The 12,936-nt window shown below is 36.9% G+C and overlaps 3 protein-coding genes across 3 annotated transcripts; all 3 read right to left on the bottom strand.

Moving 5' to 3' along the window:
* Nucleotides 1-581: 581 nt before the first annotated feature.
* On the bottom strand, nucleotides 582-1,556 carry LOC133878553 (fasciclin-like arabinogalactan protein 12). Its single transcript, XM_062317113.1, has one exon. The coding sequence runs from the start codon at nucleotides 1,524-1,526 to the stop codon at nucleotides 648-650; it is 879 nt and encodes a 292-aa protein (XP_062173097.1). The 5' UTR covers nucleotides 1,527-1,556; the 3' UTR covers nucleotides 582-647.
* Nucleotides 1,557-4,954: 3,398 nt separating this feature from the next.
* Nucleotides 4,955-6,105, bottom strand: LOC133878608 (fasciclin-like arabinogalactan protein 12). Its single transcript, XM_062317173.1, has one exon. The coding sequence runs from the start codon at nucleotides 6,103-6,105 to the stop codon at nucleotides 5,227-5,229; it is 879 nt and encodes a 292-aa protein (XP_062173157.1). The 3' UTR covers nucleotides 4,955-5,226.
* A 4,022-nt stretch (nucleotides 6,106-10,127) lies between these two features.
* LOC133876686 (fasciclin-like arabinogalactan protein 12) lies at nucleotides 10,128-11,006 on the bottom strand. Its single transcript, XM_062314945.1, has one exon. The coding sequence runs from the start codon at nucleotides 11,004-11,006 to the stop codon at nucleotides 10,128-10,130; it is 879 nt and encodes a 292-aa protein (XP_062170929.1).
* Between the last annotated feature and the right edge of the window lie 1,930 nt (nucleotides 11,007-12,936).

Here is a 12,936-nt window from a genome sequence, read left to right on the forward strand (position 1 = left end):
ACCACATAGAGTTAATTGTAATTTATACCAATTACAGGGGCTGATTTTGTATTTATTCAAAAAAATAGTTTTTTTTTTTTAAATCTTTTTGATTATTTTTTTTTTTTAAAGAGAATAAGGGTATTTTAAAAAAAAAGTGGTATTTTTGGTACATTTTGATAGTTTGATGGGTCACTTTAGCATACTTTAAAATTCATGAGACTATTTTAAAATCAGCTGTTAATTGAGAGAGCTTTTTTTTTTTTTTTTTTTTTTTTTTTTTTTTTTAATTTTATATTTTATCCTAAAAAAAAGAAAAGAAAAAGAACAGAGAAAAATGAATGATTAATACCAGTGACACGTACAACTTTTTTTTGGAGATTTTATATATATATAGTATATGTAAATCAGAAAACAAGAAAGAACAATAGAGATGAAAAATTATAAACATAGAACGCCCCTACACTCACCATGGACAAGCTTAGCACCCAAATAAAAAAAAAAAAATCCAGACGGTAGAAGGAAAGAAGGCAATTATATATATATATATTTTGAAAGAACTTGGTGCTGATCACGACCGCTGAACCCAACTCAGAAAGTCTTGCAATGCCTCAACAATGGGACCCTGCCTTAGGAAATAAACTAACAAAGGTGGTACGTATAAACCATCAAATTCCTTTCATCACAAAGAATGCAACCACGGCAACTCCAACAGACTCTAACTTTCCATGCCTGCTCAGACTTACTGCCGCAGCCTCATCCACTTTGGCAGCACCAGACGGACTCACCGGAGCATCCTCCTTTGTCGTCTTAGGCTTCGACAGCGTTGGTGTGGGGGCTGCAGCTACTTTTTTAGCCTTAGGACTGAATATGTCCAGCGGAAGAAGCACTTTGGTCACCTGATAAATAATAAGCTGGTCATCCGAATACACTGTACCGCCCAATGTGGTGTTCACAAGGCCAGTCGAGATGTTCACTTGGTTTCCAGCTGTGGTAATGTTTAGTGGAAATGCACCGGCGCTAACATCTCCGGCTTCGGTCGGCACTGGATTGCTCAAGGTTTGGAAGTTTGACAGAGTAACAACGGTGTTCAAAATATGAAATTGAATTAGTTGGGTCTTTTGTAGGTCAGACAGAGAGTTTATTGTGCCCGCTTTAAGGTTCGAAAATGCGGAATCGGTAGGAGCAAAGATGGTAAACCCAATGTTTGAATTGTTGAGCTGTCCATAAAGTTGCTTAGCCACACCTGTGCTCTTTAAGAGGCGGACAAAGACCGAGTAGCCATGAGCCTTTTCAAGGATTTTGGTGACGTCGATGGGACCCTTCTGCACCGGGACCTGGGCAGGCTGTGCTGGGGCTTTGGCGGGTTGAACTGGGGGATTGGCAGGCTGAGTCGGGGGATTGGCGGGTTGGGCTGGAGGATTGGCGGGTTGGGTGGGAGTGTTGGCGGGCTGGGTTGGAGCCGCAGCGGGCTGGCCTGAAGTAGTGATGCAATGGAAGAGAAACACAAGTAGAATGGAGAGGGAGGAAACAACCTGTTTGGTCATCTTTGTAGTGTTACTTAGTTTGGGCAGCTGTGTTTGCTTGGGAAATTTAGAATTGCTAGTGAGTGTGTTTGATATGTGTGGGAAGGAAGAGAGGGCTTTTATATATGCAGGGGGAGAGAGTTTAGTTAGGTGAAAGGGTACAATTATAGTTACAAATACTTAGTTGTTTGCAGCTTATCTGTCTTGGAAAGGTGGAGGAATGAATGGATAGAATGAGAGGTTTAGCTGTTTTAGCTGCTTGTTTGCTTGGGAAGGCAGCAAAAAGAGTGTGAATGTCAATTGGATGTGCTGGAAAAAGAGAGATGAATATGATTGCTTTGCTTTCACAAACTGAACAAAAACAGGGGATAGGATTTGTAATTTGCGTATAGAACAACAAGTACTTCAACCTTTTTTCGTTTCGTTTTTTTTTTTTTTTCTTTTTCTTTTTCCTATTAAGATTATTTATTTATTTTGAGATGATCCTTTTAAGAGTTAGGAGGCAGCAAGTAACGTATAAGCTATATGAGTGGTACAAGAGGGGAGAGTATGCTAATAATTTCGAAGTGGAAATTCATGCTTGTATCTATGCGTTGAATTGCTCATGCTAAGCTTTTTAGATACGTTGAATTGCTCATGCTAAGCTTTTACTTTCGGTTCATTTCAATTAGATCGATAATGACCTCTGTTTGTTCATTTCACTAACACAAACATTGCACCAACTAGATAGAACCTCATTTTCGAAAAAAAAAAAAAAAAAAAAAAAACTAGATAGAACCTCTCTCTCTACAAAAAATGGAGGTATCTGTAATTTTTTAATACGCCGGAAATCAGTGTATAAATGCCAAGAAAAATTTCTTGGCGTTTATTTTCTGGCGAATTAGAAGGGCCAAGTTTTGTGCGTCGGGAATTAGTTTTTGTCGGCTTAAAATAAACGCCAATGCAAAACTTAATTTGTTGACGTTTATGGAAATGACAACAAATTTTATGGCGTACGTTTTAATATAAACGCCAAGAAAAATATTTATGGCGTTTATTATGAAAACACAAACAAATTATGGGCATCATCGTCCCTTTGATTCTGAATGGGTTCGGTCTACAATTGTTCTAGAGTTTCTTGCAACCGACGCAATGATTGCTGCATTTCTTGTTGGAATTCTAGGAACTCGGTTCTCAAAAGAACCTCTGACATAACGAGAAACAATCAACGTGAAAAGATAAATTGTGTTCTCAATGCTCAAAATCGACACACACGTTGATAGAAAAAATTGATAATATCATTGATGGCAAAAATTAAACTGTTTATTCCATTACAGCTGTCCATAATTTATAATGAAACCCTTAAACTACAAAAATGATAAAATATTCTAGGAATAGAAATAAAACAAAAGAAACAAACTACGGCAATACTTGGTAGCTACATAAGCCGAAATATGTAAAAATCTTAAAGCTATTAAAGAGTAAAATCTTTTAAGAAATGAAATAAACAACGAATGAAAAATATAATAACTAAGATAATTCTTGACGATTACGTCAATCTAAATATGAGAATCGTCTAGAAAGGGAATCGGGAATTTTAGGAAAAGTTATTGTGCAGAATATCGTCCAAACCAAAATCTGTCAATAGACTTTTTTTTTTTTTCCTTCTTGAACGACATATGGTAGTTGATGCTTTCCTTTCTTTCTTAAATTTTCTTGATTTGATATATTAATATGATATCTGTTATGGGGGTAAAAGAATTAATATCTTCGCCTCTCATGCTCGTCAATTGTTCCTCACACTTCATCTACCCGGCCAGTAGTCTTTTCCTTTTGTATTTCCACCGCCGGATATTAGTTGCATGTTCTCATGTTCACTTGATGTCGACGATACAGAATGTCCCGCTTTAAGTAGTTTACTCGTCGGAACCTAATGTTTGGTTCCGACAATAAAACCTTTTCATCCCGATGTCAAGATGAGCCCACTCGGTAATAAAAGCATCTCGGGAACAAGATGAAATTCTTGTCCCACATCAATCGCTCCCTCTCACTATCGGCGTCGTTGGAGGTGTAAACACTGTTGCGCTGATTGGCCATCATTCAAGATATATAAGTGGATAACGCTTGGTTTGATGCCACTTGATCTAGCGGAAGCTAGTAAAACACAATCAGAAGCGTTTTTGTCTTATGATAAAAAAAAGGAAAACACAAGCCAAAGGCTTGAAATGAACGATAAACTCCGCAAAGTAATGTTATTAAAATGATTTAAATTCCAAGTTGTTTTACAAACCCTTTACTACTGAATAAGTACTAGACTAAAAGTTGACGTATCCTACAATAAAAGGAAAACTGAAACTTTGCTAAGGAAACGAAAATACTGAAAGGAAACAAATCAATGAAGCAAATCAAGCGTAGCTCCTTCGGCTGGGCCAACCCGTCCTACATCTTGAGCTATCTCAGTGCTACTAGATTGTTTCAACCCACGAATCGGTATATTCATCTCTGTCTGTATAGTCAGGACAAATATTTTTAGAAATCTGATCAATTAGAATTCAAGAGTGGGAAGGATCCTTCCCTGTAACCATTTCTGTATGCAATTATGAAAAATAAAATAAAATTGTATGAAATGGAGCTGCAGAGAGGCTTTTGGTATCTATGACGTCGTACACATTCTTTGAGTAATGTTACTCTTCACATCAATTTATCACACTCATTTTACACAAACTGGTGTTACATGTTTTAAGTGGCTTATCATGTTACAGTTAAAACCCGCTACATTCGATATCCAACTACTACATAAACTGCATTAAGCCAGAGTAAGAAGGGATTCTGGCCAATTTTCCTTTACGTCTCAAAACTCTTTCTTTTGATTCTTGTCATCTTCCATCCCTTGAACAACACTTGATTTAGGCATCGAAGTTAATTGTTTCCAACCTGGACATCTTGACAAGCTCTTTTGCCTCACTTCTTTCTCTTTTGCAAGAATCAACTCGCATGTGATCGTGTTTGAAGCAGCCTAGTCACCAACCAAAAATTATCCTAACATAATGCTTTTATTTTTTTATTATTTTATTCTATTCGTTACCTTTCCTGGTTTGAACGAGAAAAAAATAAAATAAAACTGAGGTTGCTTATCCATAAGCACAGAACAAAAGTTCTCTTTGATCGAAAGAATTTCTAGCGAGTAAGACATGCATGACTAAAAAAATTTCTAACCATCTCAAACATCCTCAGTTTCTAGTTAGTAAAATCTCAACGTACTAAATGAGCAAGACACGGCTCTTACATTTGACCAACATATATTTTTTGAGACATCAATATAAAAAATAATCGAAAAGAAAAACTAAAATAGAATGACAATAAATTATGCCTCTACAGGGAATTAAAAAGTAAATAAACCTTTATTTTAATATGAGAAAATTGACATATCTGTTTTATTTTTCATCTTCTCTTTTCCCCCAATGATCAATTCATCTCATCCAGCGTGCCAAAAAATTCATGGACAAGCTTATTAGCCAAAAAAAAAAAAAAAAAAAAAAAAGAGAAAAGAAAAGAAAAGAGAAAACAGAAAAAAGAAAAACCAAATGGTACAAGGAAAGAAGGCAATTATTTTGAAAGCACTTGGTGCTTGGTGGCTGGTGCTGATCACGGCCGTTCAACCCAACTCAGAAATTCTTGCAACGCCTCAACAATGGGACCCCACAAGAGCAAACAAACTAATAAAGGTGGTACGTATAAACCATCAAATTCCTTTCATCACAAAGAATGCAACCACGGCAACTCCAATGGGCTCCAACATTCCATGCCTGCTGAGACTTACTGCAGCAGCCTCATCCACTTTGGCAGCACCAGACGGACTCACCGGAGCATCCTCCTTTGTCGTCTTAGGCTTCGACAGCGTTGGTGTGGGGGCTGCAGCTACTTTTTTAGCCTTAGGACTGAAAATGTCCAGCGGAAGAAGCACTTTGGTCACCTGATAAATAGTAAGCTGGTCATCCGAATACACTGTACCACCCAATGTGGTGTTCACAAGGCCAGTCGAGATGTTCACTTGGTTTCCAGCTGTGGTAATGTTTAGCGGAAACGCACCGGCGCTGACATCTCCTGCTTCAGTCGGCACTGGATTGCTCAAAGTTTGGAAGTTTGACAGAGTAACAACGGTGTTCAAAATATGAAACTGTATTAGTTGGGTCTTTTGTAGGTCAGATAGAGAGTTTATTGTGCCCGGTTTAAGATTCGAAAATGCGGAATCAGTAGGAGCAAAGATGGTAAACCCAATGTTTGAATTGTTGAGCTGCCCATAAAGTTGCTTAGCCACACCTGTGCTCTTTAAGAGGCGGACAAAGACCGAGTAGCCATGAGCCTTTTCAAGGATTTTGGTGACATCGATGGGACCCTTCTGCACCGGGACTTGGGCGGGCTGGGCTGGGGCTTTGGCGGGCTGGACTGGGGGATTGGCAGGCTGAGTCGGGGGATTGGCGGGTTGGGCTGGGGGATTGGCGGGTTGGGCCGGAGTGTTGGCGGGCTGGGTTGGAGCCGCAACGGGCTGGCCTGAAGTAGTGATGCAATGGAAGAGAAACACAAGTAGAATGGAGAGGGAGGAAACAACCTGTTTGGTCATCTTTGTAGTGTTACTTAGTATGGCCAGGCAGCTGTGTTTGCTTGGGAAATTTATAATTGCTAGCTAGTGAGTGTGTTTGATATGTGTGGGAAGGAGGAGATCGAGGGTTTTATGCAGGGGGATAGTTAGGTGAAAGGGTACAAATGTTGTTACAAATCCATAGTTGTTTGCAGCTTATCTGTCTTGGAAAGGTGGAGGAATGAATGGATAGAATGAGAGGTTTAGCTGTTTTAGCTGCTTGTTTGCTTGGGATGTAAAGAAAGTGGATGTCAATTGGATGTGCATGCATGCGGGCAAAAGAGAGATGAATATAATTGCTTTGCTTTCACAGACTGAACAAAAAGCTATATGAGTTAGGATTTGTAATATTGTGGATACAAATTGGCCCGTTTAGTAATCCCCTTCCCCTCCCCTCTCCTTATGGAGAATTTTTTTTTTGTTGAATAAAAGTAAAGTAGAAAGAATTTATATAGAAAAGTAAAAAATTTTGTATTGTAGTGGTTTTTTTACTTAAATAATAATAAAAAATTATTGATGTGATATAAAAAGTAAAAAAGGTTAAAAATGTTTTGAGTTGATGTTTTTTGGGAGATGTGAAAATAATGGGAAGGGAGAGGGGAGGGGTTATTAAACGGGGATTACACAACGGAACAAGAGGGGCGAGTATGCTAATAATTTTTTATTGGAAATTCATGCTTGTATCTGTGCGTTGAAATGCGTATGTTAAGCTTCATTTTTATTTTAATTTTCTTAAAATTGGTATGTTAAGCTTTTATTTTCGGTTCATTTCAATTAGATAAAGACCTGATCAATTGGTTCATTTTACTACAACAGAAACGTTGCATCTACCAGATAGAATAGAACCTCTCTCTCTCACACACAAACATTGCATCTTAGGTGACAACACAACATGTGTCCTGTCAACTAAGATACAATGTTTGTGTGTGAGAGAGAGAGGTTCTATTCTATCTAGTAGATGCAATGTTTCTATTGTATTTGCACAACGTTTCTTTCTCTCATATGCGTTTTGTTGATTGGATTAAGGCTTTACTTTGGCCTCATTTCTTTCTTGGCATCTCGGTGAAAGATGTGTATAGTTTTCAAATTTATGCTTTGGTGCTAAAGGATGATCAGATCGGGTTTGCTAAGAATAAACTTATTCATGAGGCCATTACCCCCGTACTTCTCAATACTCTTAAACGTATCAAGAACACCACTTAGCATCACTGGATGGCTAGGCATAATAGTAACTTAGCTGATTGAGATCTTCCTCTCTTAGGTTCTTTTAAAGTCAATTTTGATGTGGCCATCCGTCTTACTTTTGCAGTTACTGCCGCAATTTTTCAAGATCACTCTGAAAAATTCATGGCAGTCAATACTCTGAAACTGCCCCCAATTGATACCTTGATGGGTGAAGCCATGCAGCCTTATTGGCATCTAGATTGGTTGTCTCAATGGGCTGCTCCCATTGATCATTGAAGGAGACTCTCTCCTCACTATTATGGCTTTAAATGATCATTTACTTTTCTCAAACTGGATCTCTGCACCAGTAATTTTTGACTCTCTTGTTCAATTGCATTCTATAAATATTTGGAGTGCTATTAAGATATCTAGATGTGGCAATCTTGATGCACACCTTGTAGCTGGATGGGCCGCTTCCTACCTTGTGTTCGAAAGTATTCCCACTATTTCACTTTTCATTTCCTCTATCAGATTAAAGAGTGGAAAAGATCCTCCTTTGTAATTTTCCCCTTTCCCTATTTTTCCATATTTGAATAGAAAAATAAAAAAAAAATAAAAAATGTGTCCTGTCAAGATGTTTTAAGGGAAAAGTATACATGCTCGTCCCAAACTACTACCCTATTATCAATGTCCTCCCCTAAAAGAAAACTACAAATTATGTCAATGTCTTCTCTAAACTACAAAAACAATGTCAATGTTTCCCAAGGTAAGCAAAAAGACAAAAATGACCATAATCTTTTTTTAATAAAATAAAATATCCTTATAAATTAAAAAAAAAAAAAAAGAAGAAGAACAGGGAGTGGCTCCTTGGTTTTTTCAATTATTATTATTATTTTTTAATATAAGTTTATGAATGATATTTTTGTCATTGAAGGACATTGGACATTTTTTGATAGTTTAAGAGGGACATTGACACAATTGGTACGTAGTTTATGAGGATATTGATAATGTGGTGGTAGTTTGAGTTGGGTATATATATTTTTTCCAAGTTTAATGAAAGAGAACACTTGACTTTAAATAAATAATAATAATAATAAAAACCTCGCTTTCATCCCATGTACAAGGCCACATAGGGTTATTCTCTTGTATGATCAGGTCAAGCCCAATATGGGTAATACTAAGATTGAAAATGGATCAAAAGGAAAAATAAAACTACCTCTAATAGGCATAAGGCACTTGTCATAAGTTATTATTACTTACAATTAATTCATCTACATAATTGTAATTGTACTTTAATATTTATTTTGATTATTCAATACTCCCAATAACTTCTTATAATTGTATTTGACCCCTCCATGAAATAATCGTAGTTGAATTAAAGTCATAAATAAATTGTCACATAAATGCACTACCTCTTGATCATTGAGTACCTAATTTAATTTATTGATTATTCTTATACTTTTCAAATCAAATTTCAATTTGTAAATTTAATTTTAGTATCTCTTACTAAAATATTTTGGAGAGAGATTCAAAATAATCAATTCCCATTAAATTTATCACAAGGAGTTATTTCATGTTATTTTAATTAAATAAAAAGATTATAGATTCCATATGGAAGAGTAGTATTTCCACAATACTACATGAGATCACCCAACCAAAAGATTTTGTATTCAACCATTGTTTTTACACTTTACCCGCTTCCCAGAGGCATATTAGAGGGTTTAGATGGTTAAAAGTCATGTGCGATGTAAGTGAATGATATTCCGTTCAAAACGACGAAAAAACTAAACAAAGAGGATAACTTGTCACAATTTGATAATTTATGGGGTCAAATGTCTTTTTGAACATTGAAAGCAAAAACGCAAAAGTGGTCATACTTCGGAAGGATTAAGTGCATTAATTTTTGAGGTAATTACTTTTTTCCCCCATGAACTACCGGCCATTGTTAATATGCCACCATGAATTGACACATTCACCAAAAGAGAGCATTGAACTATTATATACATATATGCCAAAACCCCAATTCCGTTAGGGTATCTTGTTAAATTGAACGGAATATGCTATTTTTAGGCTATTTTGTTTAAAGACAGAAATGTCATCAAACAGTAATTTAATAAAAAATATTAAACCTAATATGTAATTTTTTTATTAAAAAAAGAAACAAAAAAGGGAAAAGAAAGGGGGTGGCCGCCTCCATCATTTCTTTCCATTTTTGTTTTATTTTTATTTTAATTTTTAATTTTTAATTTTGAGGGTATTTTATATAAGTTTTGATTTTAAATACCCTAACTTTTTTTTTTCCTCTCAAAAAAAGTTAGGGTATTCAAGTCCTTTTAAGAATTTGACTAAAGGAAGTGGGGTTTTGATATGTAAATGATAGTTCAATCCTCTCTTTTGATAAGGATGTCAGTTCGTAGTAGTATATTGATAATAGCCGGTAATTTATGGGAGAAAAAAGAAATTATGCCTTAATTTTTTTTGTATTGCATTGACTCGAACAACTTTTTTGAAGATTTACATATATATATATATATATATATATATATATATATATATATATATATATATATAAAATTACAAATTATGTAGAATATGTAAATCAGGAAACCAGAAAGGGCAATAGAGATGAAAAAGTAAAAACATAAAATGCCCATACACCCGCATGGACAAGCTTAGCCAAAAAAAGAAGAAAAGAAATGGTACAAGGAAAGAAGGCAATTGTTTTGAAAGCACTTGGTGCTGGTCATGACCGTTGAACCCAACTCATAAAATCTTGCAGCGTCTCGACAATAGGACACCGCCAGAGCAAATAAACTAATAAAGGTGGCACGTATAAACCATCAAATTCCTTTCATCACAAAGAATGCAACCACAGCAACTCCAACAGACTCTATCATTCCATGCCTGCTCAGACTTACTGCAGCAGCCTCATCCACTTTGGCAGCACCAGACGGACTCACCGGAGCATCCTCCTTTGTCGTCTTAGGCTTCGACAGCGTTGGTGTGGGGGCTGCAGCTACTTTTTTAGCCTTAGGACTGAAAATGTCCAGCGGAAGAAGCACTTTGGTCACCTGATAAATAATAAGCTGGTCATCCGAATACACTGTACCGCCCAATGTGGTGTTCACAAGGCCAGTCGAGATGTTCACTTGGTTTCCAGCAGTGGTAATGTTTAGTGGAAATGCACCGGCGCTAACGTCTCCGGCTTCGGTCGGCACTGGATTGCTCAAGGTTTGGAAGTTTGACAGAGTAACAACAGTGTTCAAAATATGAAATTGAATTAGTTGGGTCTTTTGTAGGTCAGACAGAGAGTTTATTGTGCCCGCTTTAAGGTTCGAAAATGCGGAATCAGTAGGAGCAAAGATGGTAAACCCAATGTTTGAATTGTTGAGCTGTCCATAAAGTTGCTTAGCCACACCTGTGCTCTTTAAGAGGCGGACAAAGACCGAGTAGCCATGAGCTTTTTCAAGGATTTTGGTGACGTCGATGGGACCCTTCTGCACCGGGACCTGGGCGGGCTGTGCTGGGGCTTTGGCGGGCTGGACTGGGGGATTGGCAGGCTGAGTAGGAGGATTGGCGGGTTGGACTGGAGGATTGGCGGGTTGGGTGGGAGTGTTGGCGGGCTGGGTTGGAGCCGCAGCGGGCTGGCCTGAAGTAGTGATGCAATGGAAGAGAAACACAAGTAGAATGGAGAGGGAGGAAACAACCTGTTTGGTCATCTTTGTAGTGTAACTTAGTTTGGGCAGCTGTCTCTGCTTGGGAAATTTAGAATTGCTAGGGAGTGTGTTTGATATGTGTGGGAAGGAAGAGAGGGCTTTTATGCAGGGGGAGAGAGTTTAGTTAGGTGAAAGGGTACAGTTATAGTTACAAATACTTAGTTGTTTGCAGCTTATCTGTCTTGGAAAGGTGGAGGAATGAATGGATAGAATGAGAGGTTTAGCTGTTTTAGCTGCTTGTTTGCTTGGGAAGGCAGCAAAAAGAGAGTGAATGTCAATTGGATGTGCGGGGAAAAGAGAGATGAATATGATTGCTTTGCTTTCACAAACTGAACAAAAACAGAGGGGATAGTATTTGTAATTTGCAAGATTTTTTATTTATTTATTTGTTTTTGAGATGATCCTTTTAAGAGTTAGGAGACAGTAAGTAACGTATAAGCTATATGAGTGGTACAAGAGGGGAGAGTATATATGCTAATAATTTTTAAGTGGAAATTCATGCCTGTAAGTTGTATCTATGCGTTGAAATGCTCATGCTAAGCTTTTACTTTCGGTTCATTTCGATTAGATAAATTAAGACCTCTGTTTGTTCATTTCACTAACACAAACATTGCATCAACCTCCCTCTCACTATCGGCGTACTCCTTCGGCATGGGCCAACCCGTCCTACATCATGAGCTATCTCAGTGCTACTAGATTGTTTCAACCCACGGATAATTGGTATATTCATCTCTGTCTGTTTAGTTGGGACAAATATTATTTTTAAAAATCTTAAATAGGAATTCAAGAAATAATTATTACTTGTTAAAAAATTGCCTTTTTATCTTTAATCCCAAATGATAATACATTCAGTCGAGGACTATACATCATGATAAGACAATAGAACTTTCTTAATTAGTGAGTTAAACAAGGAGAAAGAGAAGATCGAGTCACTCAGCTCATTCGGTGTAATTATTTTGGCGCTGTTGTAATTTGTGATGGGTCTGTTGTTGGAGAGTCTATCCCATTTTTGTATTAGGAGTGAGAATGATACTCCCCTATAAACATTTCCTTATTCAATTAAAAAAAAAAAAAAAACCTTGTATGAAATAGAGCTGCAGATGGGCTTTTGGTTTCTATGACGTAAACATATTCATTGAGTAATTTTATTCTTTACACCCATTTATCACACTCATTTTACACTAAATGATGTTGCATGTTTTAAATGGCATCCCATGTTATACTTAAAGCACGCTACGTCAGATTGTAAGCATGAAATATGTGTGAAAAGTAACCTACTCTATTTCGTTGTTTCACACAACTTCTGACTGATTGCAAGTCTATTGATAAAATAATTTTCAATTCCCCAACGGGCTAGCATGTATATGGTTAACCCAAAATCTGTTGTGCAAATACATGAACAATAATAGATATTGAAAATATGCACATGGACCATTCCTGTTTGCTTGCTTGTCCCATATCCTTTATCCTCCACCTATGGCGAGGGAATATAAAACAGCAGGCCGGGGAATAAGTCTCAGCTTTATGCTCCTCAAGAAAACTTACAGAAAGAGAAAAAGAGAAAAAAAAAAAATGGGGAAAAAGAAAGAGAGGATAATTCACAAAAAGAGAACATATGCCATGGTCATGAAATTTATTTTGATTTTTTTTTTTGTGCTAATTATTAAATTTATTTTGATTATTTCTGTTGGAACGTGACATCTTAGGGCTGATAATGCCAATATTTCAGTACCCCACTGGCATAGCTGGCCAATGAAGGAAATTATATGTAATGTCTTGGGAATTGGGCCGTCCGAAATAAGCCCGATTGTAATTATAAGAAGGGCCAATAAAGTAAAGCCTGCTATTGATCGAAGCCCACTAACGACATGCATTCCCCAACTTGGTGCTTATCGGAACCATTAATTAATCTCTTTGATGACAAAGCTAACTG

The sequence above is a fragment of the Alnus glutinosa genome, chromosome 9 (assembly GCF_958979055.1).
Source record: "Alnus glutinosa chromosome 9, dhAlnGlut1.1, whole genome shotgun sequence".
Classification (NCBI taxonomy): Eukaryota; Viridiplantae; Streptophyta; class Magnoliopsida; order Fagales; family Betulaceae; genus Alnus; species Alnus glutinosa.